The sequence below is a fragment of the Lycorma delicatula genome, chromosome 4 (genome assembly GCF_047948215.1).
Source record: "Lycorma delicatula isolate Av1 chromosome 4, ASM4794821v1, whole genome shotgun sequence".
Classification (NCBI taxonomy): domain Eukaryota; kingdom Metazoa; phylum Arthropoda; class Insecta; order Hemiptera; family Fulgoridae; genus Lycorma; species Lycorma delicatula.
In genome coordinates, this window is record NC_134458.1 from 98,033,335 (window position 1) to 98,052,264 (window position 18,930).

Genomic DNA, 18,930 nt, shown 5'->3' on the forward strand with positions numbered 1-18,930 from the left:
AAATGCAATGTCTGATTCCAAACATTACTCCCTCCTCTTTTTGATCACTTATGTATAGTTACAGTATCGATATAGATACGGTATCGATCTACCTTTACAAAAACCATTATTTCCTCCCTCAACAAAGGACAAAATGTCCGTTAAAGACGCACATTTAAGATCTTACAGTAAACTTTATAAACAGAAATTACTAGGCTTATTCCTCTGTAATATTTGCATTTTGTTCGCTAGCCTTTCTTAAAAAGATTTATAACCTTTGCAATATTCCAAAACTAAGGTATTGTGCAGGACTTGCAGCACATACTGTAAATACTCAATAATCTAAAATGAAGTATCGATCCACCGTACTTCAACAAATCAATATTTATACTGTCTATATCAGCTGTCTTTCTATTTCGGGTTTGATTCAATGCCGTACGAAGTTCCTGAAAAGTTCCTGTTATCGTGACATCACGATAACGGGCGATCCACGTTCAGTCTTAATTGTACGTATTCAGTCAACCTCTTTCTCAGATTTATTGAGGTGTTTCAACATCTTATACCCGAAGGTTTGTTTTCCATGCAGTATACAAATCAATCTTATAAAATTAAAACGATATGTAGCCAAAAATTAAAAAATATACCTATTTTTAAACGAAATAACACAAGAAGTCTGTTCGGAAAATAACCAAATTTACTTTTTTTTTAATCTTTATTATTAATTTTACAGATTATTGGTCCTTGTCCCCTTCAAAGTACTTCCTCCCCCTATTCACACATTATTCCCCGCGGTGTTTCTACTTCGCGAAGCAGTCCTAGATAGCTTCATTTGAAATGGCAAGATCCGTGATGAATTTGCTTTAATGTCATCAATAGTTTTAAAACGGCATCCTTTCATCACTGATTTTATTTTCAGAAATAAGAAAAAATCGCAAGGATCCAGGTCTGGCGAGTAGGGAGGCTGAGGGAGAACAGTAATCTGATTTTTGGCACAAAACTGACGAATTGACAAAGCTGAGTGTGCGGGCGCATTGTTGCGGTAAAGGAACCATGGTTTGTCTCGCCACAAATCATGTCTCTTTTTGCGAATTTTTTCACGTAACCTTTGTAAAACGCCTTGACAGTACACACGGTTTACTGTTTCACCTTGCAGCAAGAATTCAAAATGCACAATTCCATTAAAATCGAAAAAACAGAGAACATCAATTTGTCACTGGATCGAGACTGACCTGTGTTCTTGGGACGTGAAGATCCTGTGTCAGTCCATTGCTATGATTGAATTTTTGTCTCGATGTCGTAGATGTAAACCCGACTTTCGTTTCCCATTATGATCCTTTGCATGAATGTTTCATCGTCATCGGCTGTTCAAGAAGTTGCCGACAAACGTCCACTCGATGTTCTTTCAGCTGTTCGGTTATCCAGGAACAAACTTTGCTGCATCTCGATGCATGTTCAATTTTTCAGTAAAAATGTCACATCATGATGCAATCCAGATGCTAACCTCTTCTAAAAGTTCTCTAACAGTCAATCGACGATTGCATGCACCAGATTGTTGATTTTTTGAACGCCGGTGTCGGCGTTAATTGAAGTCGAAAGTCTTCTCCTGGTCGAGGATCATCTTCGACTGGCTGACAACCACTTTTAAATCGTCAAAATCATCCGCAACATTGCGTACGACCCAAAGTCTCATCTCCATAAGCTTGTTTCAAAAGTTAAAGCGTTTCTGTGAAAGTTTTTCCCAGTTACATGCAAAATTTTACGTTGTATCATTGAACACGAAAATCAAACATTTCATGATACACGTCGCACTCAAATAACAATAACACGAATACTAAACAAGGTATCAACAGTCTAAGAACATGTGGTTACAGAAAAGGTTATGTGAAACACAATGTTGCCAACCGCACGTCACTAAATATCTCTGTTGGCGCGTAATTAAAAATGTTCGGTTATTTTCTGAAAAAACCTGGTATTTAATTTTTGACAAGTTAAATTTTATTTTCATAAATTTCTATTAAAATATATCTTGAGTGGAAAAAATGTGGCGAAGAAATTCAAAACTCGTACATGTAGTAAAATATTTTCACCAGTCCGAAAAAAAATGATCAAATTCGTTGTAAGAGAATTGAGTAAATACAAAACACATACACACACACACACACACACACTTGCACGGACATGCACATATATTTACATAGCTACGAAATTAATCATCGGTTTTTAGTTAATAATTTTGTAGGATTTTAATTTTTTTATAATCCCATCATTACAAGATCTGTAAGATAATTTATAAGGTACCTTTTTATACCTAAAAATTTAATGAATTTTAATTTACGAAAGTTCAAACGATAATATCAACATACCGCTATATTTAATATGCAGAAACTAAAAACTCAATTCAGAGATAAATAAGCATATAAAAATTAGGCAAGATTATTGTAAGGATATATCTGCAAGTGCTAAAGTGTATAATAATATCACTTAATAATTGATACTCTTTCTCTATTTCTTTTTCTTTTTCTCTATTTCTCTAGAGAAATATTTTCAGAATTAAAACTGCTTCCGCAAAATTATATACTATAAGTTACAGAACAAAAAAAGCAATGTACAAATGTTATTTAACAAATTTTTTTAAGATTTTTTAAAAGAAAAAACAAAAATATAAGATAGATACCGCTGTATTGTTCTTCAGGTTTTTATATTAGCGGTCATTAGCGCAGAGCGGAAATTAATTTTATGTTAAACGCTTCAGGGAAGTCCCCGAAGAAATGATAAGATATAATAAACAGATAAGTTAATGTTAGGTATTAGTATTAATTACTAGTAATACAACACCGATTCCGCCAACTCAACAGCCGAAACTCAATGCAACTCATTTACATAATGCAATAACAGTTCTTTATTTAACCGGTAAATCTTGTTTACATGTTACACACTAATATTATTGTATTACAAGAATTTCATTGCCGCCAAAACAAAATAAATCTAGAAAAAAAATATCTACAAAAAACAAGTTTCACTTTTTTTTATCAACAGTTAATAGACCCCGGTTTGGTGCTATACTTCATTCTTTTCTGTTCTGTGATAATTTTTAAATCTCAAAGTATTTACTACATTCTATATTCTCCACTCCTTGATTTATATATTCCATTCTTTGTGTTTCTTTATAGTTTTTATCCTTTTCACAATAACAAATTTCAATACCATTTATTCATTTCCTTTACGGATTTCCTGTTGTCCATGTTACACCGCCATGAAGAGCACTGTGACACTTCAATATATAAACTGGATTTTTTTTTTTTTTTTTAATTAATATCAATCGTTTCTTTATTTCATTACCGTTGGCTTCACTGCTTGGTTAATTGTACGTAAGTTCACAGATTATTATAAAAACTTTTGGTCGGACTGAATATAAATATCTGAAATTTGTTCAAGTTCATTCTTCCATAATAATATTAGTATTGCTCGAGGATATCTTAATGAGATTGCCCGATTGACAGTTCGACGATGAGTAAACATTTTAATTTCCGCGTCCTGACGAAAACGTAAATCATTTTTAAATCTGTGAACAGTGTCCGTAACAACGCTTGCCGTTTTACAATACGATCATGTAGTTACAAAAAATAATTGTAAAATGTGTTTTTTTCATAGTTGATATGTTACTTAAAAGAAAACGTGAATTTAAATTGTCTTAGTATTTTAATGTAACAGATAGTGCCGAATTAATTTATTTCTTAATATTTTTTCTGAAGAAAGAGATACTACTTGTATATTAATAAAATACTGTAATTATTTATTAAATTTAAACTAGACTTATGTATGTTTTTATAATACATACCGGTAGCCCGTACTGCATGAAAATATTGTTTCTTTTATATTTTAAGCTCTCTACGAACCAAAATTTCTTTTGGTTCGTAGAGAGACGCTTTCATGGATTCAATACTAATCTTGATATCGTTAAATATTACGGGTTGGAACTACAACCAACACTGTAGCCTTAAAATTGTATGCAAGCAATGTTGACCAAAATACACAAGATTCATCTTAAATCACCCGTTGTTAAGAGGGTTTATTCATACATAAACTTGACAAAAGATCATATTACAAACGATGCAACTTTTTTCTCATGTATTACAAACTAGCGTGCTTTTGTTTCATGTTTTGATTTATGTGATTGAATAATTAAAAAAAGGGTGTAATTTTTAAATAATGAAAAAAATTAGAAATTGAAATAATTAGAATAAATACGAGAGGTTATCTCTAAAGTAAAGACCGTTTCATTGTAAAAAAAATTATTCTGAAACCTTTATAAATATTTTTTATTTCTCTTAAACTACATACCTTATACTACTTTATGTAATCGTCACATGAATTAAGACATTTATCGTAGCGATGCAACAGCTTCAATGTGCCCTCGTTGTATTTTTCTGCCACCAGTCCATTTAGCCACTGATTAACAGAATTTTTAAGTTCGTTGTCACCCCCGAATCACTTACCGCTCAAAACTTCTCTCAATTTCCCGAACAAATGGTAATCAGAAGGTGCTAAGTCCGGACTGTTTGGTGGGTAATCGTGAATTTTCCATAAACGTTATCAGTAAATCGCGTGTCGGATCCGCAGCATGTGGACGTGCATTATCGTACAGCAGGACGAAGTCGTCGGTCAGCCGCCTACATCACCGATTTTGAATGGCGCGCTGTAACTTACGTAGAGTTTTGCAGTAGGATTCTGCACTTGTAGTCGTTCCACGTGGCGTGAAATCAATCAGCAGTATGCCAAACCGATCCCAAAAGGCTATGGCCATCAGTTTGCATCCATCAATGGCTGTGGCTTGACCTTTGTTGTTCTGGTTTAATGATTGAGGATGACGCCATTCACTTGACTGTCGTTTTCTCTCCGACATATAAAACGAAATCCATGTTTTTCGCCGGTAACAACTGAATTAAGGAACTCATCACCTCTTTCTGTGTAGTACATTAAAAATTCCAAAGCAGATCCCATTCGGATTTTTTTGTGACCTTCCGTTAAGACGTACGGTACCCAACGTGGACAAACCTTCCTGAGGCCTAAATGGTAATGAGCAATTTGACCGATAATAGCTCTTGAAACATCAGGAAAAAGAAGGGCCAGGTCGGAAATCGTTGAGCGAGGATCTTTTCTGATTTCATTATCGACGCGTTTCAACAAGTTCTCGGTGATTATCGAGGGTGTCCCTGAACGTTCTTCATCTTGCACATTAATTCTGTTATTTTTAAACCTTTCACACCATTTTCGGACGTTTCTTTCATTCATTACACTATCACCGTACACAGTAACCAATTGCCTTTGAATTTCGGCCCGCTTAATATTTTGATGATTTAAAAACGTATGACCCTACGTACTTCACAGTCGGCGGCAACATCGATTTCCCTATTCATTTTATAACGTAATAACTCACACGTAATCAAAGATACTACAACGCAGCAACTTACAGACAACAATGCAGTGTGTGCATTACTAACGAGGCTATGAACTGCACAGATTCGCCAACCGTAAGGAGAGAAACTTCACAGCGGTCTTTACTTTAGAGACATTTCTTGTAAATTGAAAAATTTAAAAACATCATCATTAATAATTTTGGAATAATAAGAATAATTAGTTATAAAATATTATTACGAAGTTTTTTCCACTAAATAAATAAGAAAATTTTAAGGTTAGGTAAATTTGATAGATAAGCAAATAATGAAGGAAAAATAGTTTTGAACGATATCGGTAGAATAATTTTAATAAAGGAACACAAAAAATTTCCCATTTTTTATGTTTATACTGTTCTTCTTTCGGTTTACTATATGCCGAGACTTTCAATATTTTCAACTTTGTCTAATAAACATAAATTTTTTTCTGATCTTTCAAAAATATTTGTTTGTAGTTTATCGGGTCTCGTTCTTTTCGCAATTAAAAAAAAAAATAATAATAATGAGATTTTTACTGGAGAAATAAATCATAAAATAATGTAATTTAATACAATTGAAATTTTAAATAAATCGATCAATTCATTTTATGACGTATCACCTATTAATTAGAAATCTTGCTCTAGTTTTTGAGACTGTCACTATTATCCGTACTCTGTTGTTGACTCAAAATTCCCATTAATTTTTCTAGATTATAGGAATATCTTTAGTTTTTCTTTGATGATCAAAGATGTTAAGGTTATAAAATTTCAAAAATAGTTTATTATCTAGAAATAATCTTGATCATGGGATATTTCCTTCACTATTGTATTGTAAGCTAAAACTGACCGTTAAAAAATATTTTTTATGATGTTTTAATATTTCTGGGCAGAGACTACATAACTTATATAATTAGGTACAGCAGGCATTAGTTAGTTTTTATTTATTTGTTTTTTTTTAATAGGGAACGTACACAAGCGACGTGTTTTGTGGAACAATCATTACAGCTATTGTTTATACGGAAGGATCTCAATTCCTATAATTTATAAGCTGACACAAACTGCGTGAAAAACAATTTACAGTTAACGCAGGCAATTTTTTTTTTTTTCTTTTTCTACTGTCGATAAATAATTTATTACACTTTTCACATATATTCTTCTTGAAGCGTAAAAAAATTAAAGCAAAACAATAGTCAACTAATTTCTATCAAGATACTTGCACTACTTTGATGTTACATTTTCTCATGAGTACTTATATCCCAATAAGCATAGACAATTAATTGATGTACATATTTATATACCACATGATACTGTAAAATCAGTTCGTTTCTGTTCTTTTTTTGTTTTTTTTTAGTTAATTTTAAAAATAAATATCGGCCATGCTATAAGCGGGTAAGTAAATTAAGAAGCTTGGGGTACGATTGACTGGTTAATATACAGACATCTGAAGAATTTATTTTTACAAAGCTGATTCCATAACTTTATATTCTCTTTCTTCGTGAGACTTTATAGTTTTCAGCCCTCAAAAATGAAAATTATTTTTCTTAGTAAGTTATGTAAAGCCTAGAAATCATCCACAGAGTTAGGTCTCCCTTTTGTCTAATAGATTATACGTCAAAATCCCAGATTTTTTTGTGAGTGGATTTAGTGGATTAAAAATGGTAGAACTGTTTCACAATTTTATATAATTTTTTTTGATTTTATCTGACGATTAGACAAAATAAAACTAAGTTTGGGTTCAATTTTTACGCTTATATATTTTTTTTATTTATGATACATTACTGAATTTAAGCAAAACGTTGTCGATGTTGTAAATTATTTTAAAAAGAATAAATATAGAAATATATTACCATCATTTAACCTAACAGGAATTTCTGAATTATTAAATTTTATAATTTTTTTTTTAAATGGCTAGTGGGAGGAGCTTAACATAGCTATTTATTCGAAGATCCCGACTCAGGAAGACTCAGTGCTAAAAGTAGTTTTGAGAATTAAGGTACTCCGAAACTTAGAGTGGCAATGCTAGGAAGGGCAGAAAATAACACTCAAATTAAATTTAAATTTTGGGTAAAAAAATTATGTAAATATCGACACAATTTTTTATTAAAATTTGTTAAAAATGAAATAGAAAATTAATAATTTTAACAACTTATTATTTTATCCATAAAAATATTACACAGTTATTGTAAAAAATAGAAATAAAAATTATTAACACCACAAAAAATGATTTTACTATAATAAGAAATCAGAGTAATTCCAAGTTAGTGAGTCCAAGGATGACGGGGAAATTTTCTTATGGCAAGAAACGGGAAGTATCTAAAATTTAAGTTGTTAATTCAGTTTTAATTGGCTTATAAAACCTAGAAATAAATTGATCGTAATTTCCAATTTTTTCAAAATTTACAGTATACTAATTTTTAATTTTCGAGATAACATAATGATACTAGACAATAATTTCGATATATTAAACGAAGGGTTCCGTAAATTTCATCCGTGAAATATTGTCCAGAGAAACTTTAATTTTATCCAGTGATTTAAAAAAGAAATTATTTCACTTCCATTTTAGACATGTGTACGAATCTCTCTTACCATTTCAAATTTTATAGGAATGTTTTCGAAATATTTCTTCATTTTACCATTTCTAAGTTCTGAAGAGCGTTTCAGTTATGACAGAACAACCTCAAAGGGATCGAAAGGTGCAAATAACGTGTATCTAGGTAATCATTAAATTTCTGTTTCCTTCACAAAATACTTGGGCTAAATTCTCTACTTCAATGATAAAAATGACCATCGATTGCAAATCACTGCCGTTTGAATTTTATCGGCATGATTTATACAGCAAACTCAATTTTTTCACGATAGCCAAGTGTTAAAAAAATGGCAAATAAAACTTATGATAAGATTCGAGAAGGAATAAGACAGAAGGAAGAAGAATTTTTGAAGTTAAAAATGGTATATTGTAAGCATAAAGACTGAAATTTCAAATTTTAAAGGCGGATTTTTTCTAAATTTTACCAGAATTATTTGGTTTTTTTTCAATTAAATGTTTGTTCTACTTATTTATAAAAATATTATTTCATAAAATTTTATACCTGTAATTTTACACTTTTAAAAATACGTAACTAATTTTAAAAAAAAAGAAAATTTGACGAAACGGGATGTAATTGACTACCTGAAAACGTTTCAAGACCGAATTGAACCGTTGTTCATGAGACCGGAGAGAACTAAACTTCCCCACTGAATTGATGAGATCAGATAAAATTTTATTATTTTACGAAGCGACCTATTCTTTCGTGGAATAAATTTTGAATCTGTATTTCTATTTGATACACTGTATAGAATTAAATATTTAGGTGGTTTCTGGTGATATACATTTACAAGTTATTTCAACAAAAGATTTCTTGATCAGTGCTGAAAATCATTAAAATCTGTACGGCCACACCACCAAAAAGTGATCCATACCCCTATCGAGAGTTGAAATTGTTCAGAGCTTGAATAATATCTCTGAAATAAATACGGCTCAATCTGACAAAATGTTCTGGAGATATTCTTAAGGATAAATTTACTTATTAGTAACTACTCTACTATAGTAAAATAGTTCTAAGTACTAAGTGCAACAATAAATTTACTTATTTACCTATTAGTACATTAGTAACAGAAAATTAAAAAAAAATCGTTTAAAATGCCAATAATTCTACCTATTCCAAAAGAAAATCTTCTTTGTATTACATTAAATCGTTTTGCCGTATTTATTTAGTGTATTAACAAAACCTTATAAATAAACAATGAGAAAATCAAGAAACTACTTTGTACAATTTAAAAAAAAATAATAATAATAAATAATTAGTCCCGATAATAGGATGCTGGATAATTGATTTTTTTTTTTATTAACCCCATATTCAACTTCATAAACATATGTATGAAGAGTCAAAAAATTACCTAAAAATGATAAATTAATACATACTAGCCGGTCAGGGTTCGCTTCGCTCGTCCGACCGTCTAGCCAGGGGCCTCCGCTCCCTGGACCATCGACGCGTTCGTATCTTCATGTTTGTGAGAATATTAAGTATTTTACAGATATTCATTGCAGAAGAAAATATTAGCAAATTTACTTAATTATATTTTTGTTTTCATGGTGACAAAAATAAAAATGTGAGCACATACAGAAAACAAACCAACGCACCATGTATTTTTTATTGAAGAGAGAAAATATAAATTAAATAAATGCTGGAATGAGAAAAATTAATTAATTTATTTTTACAAAGTGAAAAGAATTCGGTGTAATTCTAAACTCAACTTTTTTTTAATAAACGGTTTCTTTATAAGCATTTATTTGTAATAAGAACGAAAAATGTTTAATCAAAATTTTTAAATTCATAATAACATTATTTCTGAGTGAAAGAACGACTTCATATTTTGTAAAGAAATAAGAGAGAATAATACGAGAGTATATTGTTATAAGAGGTAGTATTCCTAAACGTGAATTTTATAACTGTAATTTCTAAGATTGTTTTACCTTGATAATGACACTTAAATAATCATACTTATAAACTTTATATAAGTGTACAAATAATAATAGTAATAATGAAATAACTTCTTAAATACCAATTTAGTTATTTAGGTGGTTACAACAAAGTTATTTAGTAATAATTATCTAAGCGTGGACTTCCTTATTTCATTATTAATGAGTCCATATAAAACCGAGTTAAGAAATAAAGAAAACTTCGAACATTTTAATTTTTAAATCGAATAATGAATATTTATTATCATCATCGAGTTTATTATATTATTTTAATATTAAAAAAAAGAACAAGAAAAAAATTAATAGCATTTACTCAAAGGTTAATTAATTTACCTTTATTTGAAATTTAATGCACAAATGAGTAAACATTTAGAGAACCCCAATACAAAACAACTATTTCACAAGAACGGGAGCAAATTTTTTTGAAACTTTTATCTTTTTTTATGTATGGAAAGTTACGGAACACCTACAGAATAAACATAAATAAATATAATTCGGTAAAGTACCAGATTTTTCTGCAAGTTACTTCGAATTAATTATCAGAAACTGCTTTAAAAAAAAACAACTGAATTTTTTTTTTAACTTAGACAATTCTCTACTCAACAAAAACTTTATAAATTTTACGTTTCAATAATTTTAAACTATTTAGTAATATTGTAACAGAGGTTCTTTTTTAAAGAGATATATAAATTTTAATTATATGAATAAATTTAAAATGATGTTTCATTATGTTTTTATAATGTAATATTTTACCGTTTATTAGTAATTTATTTATGTATCTGAGAGGTTACAATTTAAAGAAGTTTCTTCCAGTTTTATTACATGGTTTCAGGAATTAAAAAACAAAATTAAAGGATTTAGAACTAAATTTTCTGTTTTAAATTTTGAGGTGAGCAAAAATTACATGAATCTAATTTATCTATTATTATAGTTAAAAAAATGGTAGAAATTAATTATTTTTTGTGTTGTAAGGTTCTGCTCCAGACAATCTTTTTTTATAGTGACCTTTGAAACTTTTAGGTTTATATATATATATATATGGTAATATATATATTTATATTACCCAGTACGACACGTAACAAGTAATATCATTAATATTTTTTACGTTTCAGTCTGTAGAAAAGAGAGCACTATATAAAATACTGTAAAACATAAATATCTTAAAATTATTTCCTGGAACCTTCTGATATTTATTTAACGTTATTTTTATATCATACTAAATATATATGGTAGTATAAAATTTCCAATTGAATGGATATAAGTGTCAAATCGTGATCAATGTGATACAGATAGGTTTTTCTTCTTGGATGGTCACCCAGTTTAGTTGTTTTTTTCTTACAGTTCTAATGTGAGTAAATTTATTTAGATTATAATGCTAAAAAAACCGCGTAACCTTTTTTTATGTACGAACTGGTGGCCTAGTCTTTAATGGTCAGTAAATATTTTTTAAGAATTAATTTTATATGGTTAATCGATTTAGATGCGCTCAATTACTGTATTTAAATTCAATCAGGCTACCGATATCCTCCGGTAATAAATAGTCGGTACTGACAGCAAAATTAAACGTTTTTTTAACAATTCAAAAACCATTGTACAATTATCAGTATATTAAAAAAGAATAAATATCATCGGTAAAAAATTTTATGTACGACTACCCAGCAAATGGGTTTTTGTCATAAGCGAGATATATATATATTTATCGTTGTCTTCGCGAAAGAAAAAGTTTGAAAAATTATATCTTACGAACCAGTTTATGGAAACAATTAAGTTTTATACCACATTAAAAGATTTATCCTTTTCTGCGTTATTTTAGAAAGAACCAATTTATTTAAAGAAAACCTATAAAAATTATTAAGGAAAATGGAATTCCATTATTAGGAAATCTCTATAATTATAAAAATTAATAAAAAGTAGACCCCTTTTTTATTGCTTATTTCTATGATACTGCAAATTCAATGTTCCATAACATTACTAACAGATTATATTAAAAAAAAAATTTTATTAAAGTATTTCCCAAAAGATTAAAGTATATTTAGGAAAAGAATTTTGTCTTATTTATGAACTTTTTAACATTTTTCCACGGTCGACTTCAATATGGCGGAAATCTGTTATTTTAAATTGCTATATCGACCCGGTAAAACTAGAAATTGAGTTCGCAAGATCTATTTATTTAAACAATACTGTTACGGTACGTAAATAATTTTCATTTACGACGGAATGGAAAAATGTTTGTGAAGGAAAGATGAATATCCATCATTAAAGCGGGCGGGAAATTCTATGTATTGTTACCAAACTGGACTTCATACAATCGCGAAATACAATGTGAGATAAAGAAGAATTTCTTTACTGAGAAATGTGAGGAGATTGTATTCTACTCTAACAGAGATCGGAAACTTAATGGAAATTATTTTTCCATATTTATATACTCTTACCGTAATATTATTGTTTAAATATACATCCGAATAAAAAACAATATACCTATCTGAAAATAGCCGAAGTAGGGATTCTTTTTTAAATGGCCGTCGTAATGAAACCCCATCACAGAAAATTTGTTAAAAGTTCTATAAGATAGATTAAACTGTGATGATATTAAATATTAATTTTATCAGATTTTTTTCGTTAATACGAAATTGTGTAATTTCTAAAGTTGCACTATCACAAAAACAGGTGAAAAACGAAATAAATTGCATGCATAATTTTCTGTAATTTCAAGTGGAATTTTAAGTACAATAAAAAAGGATTTTTCCTTTTCGTTCCGACCATTACGATCACATTTGCATAGTTTTGACTTCTTTTTCCTTTCCCAAAAGATTTTCATTCTTTTGCTTTGTTGTCGCCTTTCTTCCGTCCATCTAATCAGGTGTATACCCTTCTTTTTCTTTTTCTCTGGAAACTTAGACTCTCGAATCGCTTTTCTAAATTTACCTATATCTACACGGATTCTTAAAAACGTTTAATGTTTTTAGATCCGTTTTTATTTCTTTAAACCGGTTGGTCTTTGTGACTCTATGTAGAAATAAATTATTTCTTTTATCAATTTTTGGACTTTGTTCTGCATAATGTCCATAAAATTGTAATCTTCTTTTACGAGATTTTATTGTGGTATAAGTTGTAATTTTTCGATTCACGTGTTTTGCAAGAATAACTCATCAAAAATAAACTTTTTTGTTGTGGCTACAATAATAAAATACTAAAGTTATGGCCAAGGAACGAATTAAATTTAGAGAAACAAACGGGGGTTTAAAAACTAAATATTTTTTAATATTAATTTACAATCACACTGTTAAGGATTTAAATCGAGATTATAGTTTTATTTATTATATTAAGTAATAATTATAATAAAATTCATTTATGGAAGAAATTATTACTTTAGAAGATCTAACAAATTAATGGTAACAGTATGCGAGGAAATTAAACTCAGTTCTATTTAACTTCATTGACATATAAAAACCATTTTATTTTAAAAAAATTTAGCCATTGTTATTTATTTCTGGAAACGTTTAAATAAATTTTGTAGTACTATCAGATTGTAAGGGATAAATTTGTTTATTAACGGCAATGCATGGAAAACCTTTTTTGTAAACCTTGTATCCGATTTTAAACGATTAAAAATTTTTAAAGCTATTTATAAATATACAAAAATAATTTTTAAGTGGAACGGAACGACTGCAAACTACTTAATATGTATTACCTATTTACAAATAACCTAAATACATGAGCATATCATGTATATAGTCAATTTCGTTTACCGAAACGCAGTCACGTTATAAAAATATACCGATAACCATCTACAAAGAACACTCATAAAAAAATTGTTTCAATTGATCGGTTCCAGCCACGTATCCCGTTGATCGGATCTCAAGTTATGCGCTAAGAAACACAAACAAATAATATATTAAAAGTCTAAAAAATATTACTTCCCCTTTCCTTCTAAAATCGTTAAAAATAAATTAACTTTAAAAAAAATCTATTCAGTTTAATAGGGTTGAAAATATATTTTCGATTAATAAAAATAAGTATACATACTTCACACACAATCAAACACGCGAGCGCGTTCACATGTATATGCGAAGGTAATAGTTTAAGAAGAAAAAAAAACAAGGTCTCCTTGACAAGGCTGTGTAGCTAGATGACAGCACGCTCATGTAACAACATTATCAAAGTGTCTTTTCAACGTAGAAGGAGGACAATGGCCGAAGTTTAGATAGACGGTTCCTTCCTGCTTTACAAGCCGGTAACGAACAAAATATGCCGCGTCATCTCTCCCAACACATTTGCTATATTCCAGACCTGCAACTCGACTGAATTACGCGATAAATTGGTTTCCATCGGTCGAAACAAATTGATCTATAGATCGATTTGAGATCATTGACGTTCAGTATAGCATAATAATGATCTCCTTTTTTTCTTTTTCGTATTACAATTTTTTAAAAATCATCATATATTATCTATAACAGACACAATAAAAATGTAATAAGTTCAACGATAAGTTATAAAATGCTCATGAAATAGAATTTTAACCTTATTCGCATGAATATATATATATATACACACACACATGCATACACATACTCAAGTACATAACTGATCTCTGATAATACCAGCAGCTATTCACCAACCAATAGACGTCACGTATTCACTTTTGTACATCTAGATGAGTAAATAAAATCGCACCACCCTAAGGTTTTTAAATTAATATGTTAATATTGAAAGCTTAATTTAAAATCCTTCGCTTGAATTAAAAATAGTGACGCTATACAGTTTATTTAAGTGTTTATGAAGGTCAGAAGAGGTATGCTTTTTCAGTTAATCAACTCGTGTTCACAACGCTGGTACACCATACAACGAAAAGTAGTGCGCCGAATCTATCTGCTTCTTCATTATCGCTAAATTATATCCAACAAAAACTTGTTCTGGACTGATTATTATATGATTGGTAATCTAATGGGCGTACGTTATGTTATGCGAAATAAAAAGAGAGGTCGACGAAGACGATAATGAAAAGGTTTCGACTGAAGGAAGAATGCTAATTGGAAAGGATGAATTTTTCTTATCCTTTTTGATTAATAAAAGTTGAAAAAAATTCCTAAATAAAAATTAGTTTTCGTACTATTTTACCGTTTACTATCGCACCCCGTTTCTAACGGAAACTTACATCATTATTCTTTATACGAGTCTGGCCGAAATAATCATTATTTAAAACTCGATACTTGGGAGTTTCTATAGGAGAACCATATTTTTTGTAGGTATTTTTTAAAGCTGATTGCACACTTTTATGCGTTAAAGTTGAATAAATTCATCCGTTTCCAAACTAAATTAACATTTCATTGATATCCTGTGTATTTCGAGTAAGTTACACCAAATAACTCCCAAAAGTCCAATACCTCTTCATCAAAGTAGTTCCCTGTGTTTAAGTTTTACACTGATGAAAAAAGTTATTGCTGAAATCATATTTTCCTAAAATAAAATGTCTCTTTAATATATTAACCTATTTGTCTTCTTATTTTTATCGGAGTGACGCACTAAACGCTTGTCTTTACGAATAAAAAGCCACGCCGGTTTAGTTATATTTAAAGATTCCTCAGAAATATTTTAAAACCGCTATTCTGTTGTTAGGTTCTAATTAACATGTAAGAAGCCACATATATAATCGATGGACGATTAAGGATTGCAGCAGCCTGTGGGCGTTGATTCGAAAAATTTTCACAAGAAACGGAAACTTCCGGAATATCATATAAATCAGTCAAAATAATTTTGGTATTTTACTTAGAAAAATCATAGTAAAATTGGAAATGGCTGATTTTAATAGTTTTGCATCACGAGAAATAAAAATATCTCTGCTGTAATAAAAGACAACTCCTAATATTGATTTGATGATATTAGCGCTACATATATTTATGCCTGAATTATGTAAATGTCAATGATTGATATTTAAAAATCACAATAATCAAGACAATCGTAAAAGATAAAAATATACATGCCAGAGAAATTGTCTCATTTTACTTGAATTCCCTTTAAGTATACATTACTGAAAACTAGTATACTTTACTCCAAAGATTAGAAACTACTCTAAAGAAAATAAACATCTTTTTCACATAAAATCATCAATAAATTAATCCAAGCAGCAAAGAATTATTTTTTCAACAATCTTAGAATTTTTTATTATTACGTTATATTTTTGTATTTTACATCAAATCATCCTAGCTTTTTAAAGATTAGGTAAGTTTATAGTATGACCTTCCTGGAATCAACTTAAATCTCCAACATCCAGCAGTATTGGTTATAAATGAAAAATTACCCATTTATTTATTTATAATGCTCAATCTTAATTAATTTAAATAAAATTTTTGTATATTTCTATATTTCCAAAATTTTATCAGCAAAATAATTATAAATCTGAATGTTTAAAAAGAAAATCAATTTTCTTTCCTAACGAATTTGATGAATATAAACGATTGTTTTTATTACTATTAGTAATTTTTTAGATTTTTAAGAGATAATAGTTTAAAGATTAGACTTAAATTTCATAGGGTAGCTTAGTAATACACTAGTAATATAACAAAAAAATAAAGAATTAATATATATATTTATATATTAAAGAATGTAGGTAAAACCGTAAGCGATGACACAATTACACACAGAACATTTTACATGGGTTCAACAATATTGGTTCTATTCTGTAAGATAAGAAATTACAACCGAACAATGACTGCTGTTGTATAAAAAAAGATGTAGCCAATGGTGCGCCATTTAACCTTGTGCCTTAAAAACGGCTCACCGGCTACAGAACACAAAAAAAGTATAAAAATACTCTATAAACGAGCAACAAAAACTGTTTAGTTTGTTAACAAAAGATAGTGGGCTCCGAGTCATAATGGCTGTACCGTTAGTCAGTAATCCTGGAGTGGTGCAAATATTGTGTTGATTGACGCCCGTTAGGACAACAGCACATAAGTGTCGCAAAAGTTTTTTTAACATATATATATATATATATATATATATATATATATAAGTGAAACAACAATTTTTTAATAATAATAATTATTATTGCTATTATCATAAAGTTTATCTTTATTATTTAACATTAACTTAAATTTTTAAAATCGTGTCATAACATACATCTGGTATGTGGGACAGAAGTCGTGTAATGCAGTAATGCAGGAATTTAAAAAAACATGATAAATACTGTAATATAATATACAAAATTTTAAAAATTAAAATGACATGTAGTTGTATAAATGATTCTTTTAATATTTAATTATTTTAATGCTTATAATGGATTTATCTTTAAATAAAACATTAATTAAAACATTTCGTTTACATGTTTTAAATGCGTGATATTATAATCGTCAAAAAAACTAAAATCGAATTTTATTTATTATTATGTTTCACAAAAAAATTTGTTTATTAATAATAATGTAACGGTTAAGTGAACCGACGAATATTAAAAATAAGACTGGAAAGAGTAAAAAGTATTTATGTTATTAAAAAACTACGCAAAATTATAAAAGAATATCATCACCGTGACAATAATTATTTTTTTTTTTGTTTAATAATTAAAACTGAAGATTTTTATTTTTACTTTTAGTTTACTTAAAATTATAAATTGAAATTAATTTTAAAAAAAAGTTTGTGATTTAAGAAACATGTCAGTTTTTCTTTCTCTGAACGTAATGGTGTTTCTGTGAGATTAGAACCGGCAATTAATGCAGTGGAAGTTTTTACTCGTACAAATGAATATCATTTTCAGATCAATGATTTTGATAAACCGAATTCTGATTAAATACGATCTTAAGTTTATGATATTTAAACCTTATTGTTATACTTCCCGAATGACACTGAAAGAAAAAAGACTCAAAAATTAAAAAAAAAAAAAAAAACGAATGTGATCATAGATTCTGTATTTTATTAGGGCATGTTTATAAATTAAAAATTTCTTTCGATAAGAATAAAAATCTTTAATTTCTTAAATATTTATTTTTCATTAATTAAATAAAACAAAAATCCTTTTTACATTTAAATAATTTTTGTTATATTTCAGGTGAGAATTACATCCGGGCATTTATCGGAAATAACGACGGAACCGACTGCCAGTGGAAGCGGTGTCGGCGTAGAACCGACCGAATCGATGATAGCTGTAGAACAGGAGGATCAAGATCCGGCGGCAACTTCTACGCAAGATGTAAACGACGATTCGCTCAGAGATACAAACGAAACTAGGGAAGCTTTATCTCATGATGGAAGCGAACATAGTTCTGTAAGTACAATAAGTATCTCTTGATTTAGATTAAAATATTCAGTTGATATGTATTTTTAACGATATCATAAGCGTGTGTATTGTTTAATTCGAAAACAATTAACGCAAAAACAATAAATTATTTACAGGTTAACATTAGCGAGTAGTACGTACTAATTCTATTCAATTTATACGATAAAGAAAATATATAACGCAACAAATTAAAACAATAAAAAATAGATAAACTATGATGATGCTTACGCATGAATAATTCGCTAAACTTGATTTAAGTGTTATTTTCTGTCATTCCTACTTTCAGCAGTCTAAAAGTAGACTTCTAAAAGTAGCACTTGAGAATAGAGGTACTCCGGAAACGCGTCAACTACGATAGTGACAATGCTAAAATATGTGACAAAGGCAGAAAATAGCATTAAAATGAATTTGGTAGTCCTAATCGAAATAAAATATTGGGAAAATTTTAATTCGCTATATACCGTTCCGTAGATAAGAAGCATATGAATCATCATAAGTTTCACAGTAATTTTGGTATTTATAAGCGATAAATACATTAAATATGTTTAGATTTTTCGTTTTTTGTTATTATTATCAGAGGTTTAATTTTTAACTACTTAATTCACACTATTTTTTCTGAATTAACAAAAGAAGATAAAAACAACCAACAATCGTAAAATTTTATGAACAGGTCTCTATAAAAATTAAATCCCTCAACTACATTATATGACTATGTTATTTGGGAAAACATAA

The 18,930-nt window shown here is 29.0% G+C and overlaps 1 protein-coding gene across 1 annotated transcript in view; it reads left to right on the forward strand.

Moving 5' to 3' along the window:
* Positions 1–8,284: 8,284 nt before the first annotated feature.
* The window catches only part of LOC142322678 (cuticlin-5), a 50,302-nt gene continuing 39,656 nt past the window's right edge, over positions 8,285–18,930 (forward strand). The window contains exons 1-2 of the mRNA XM_075361757.1: positions 8,285–8,359; positions 17,971–18,186. Coding sequence (XP_075217872.1) covers positions 8,285–8,359; positions 17,971–18,186 — 291 coding nt within the window. The remainder of the gene's footprint in view (positions 8,360–17,970; positions 18,187–18,930) is intronic.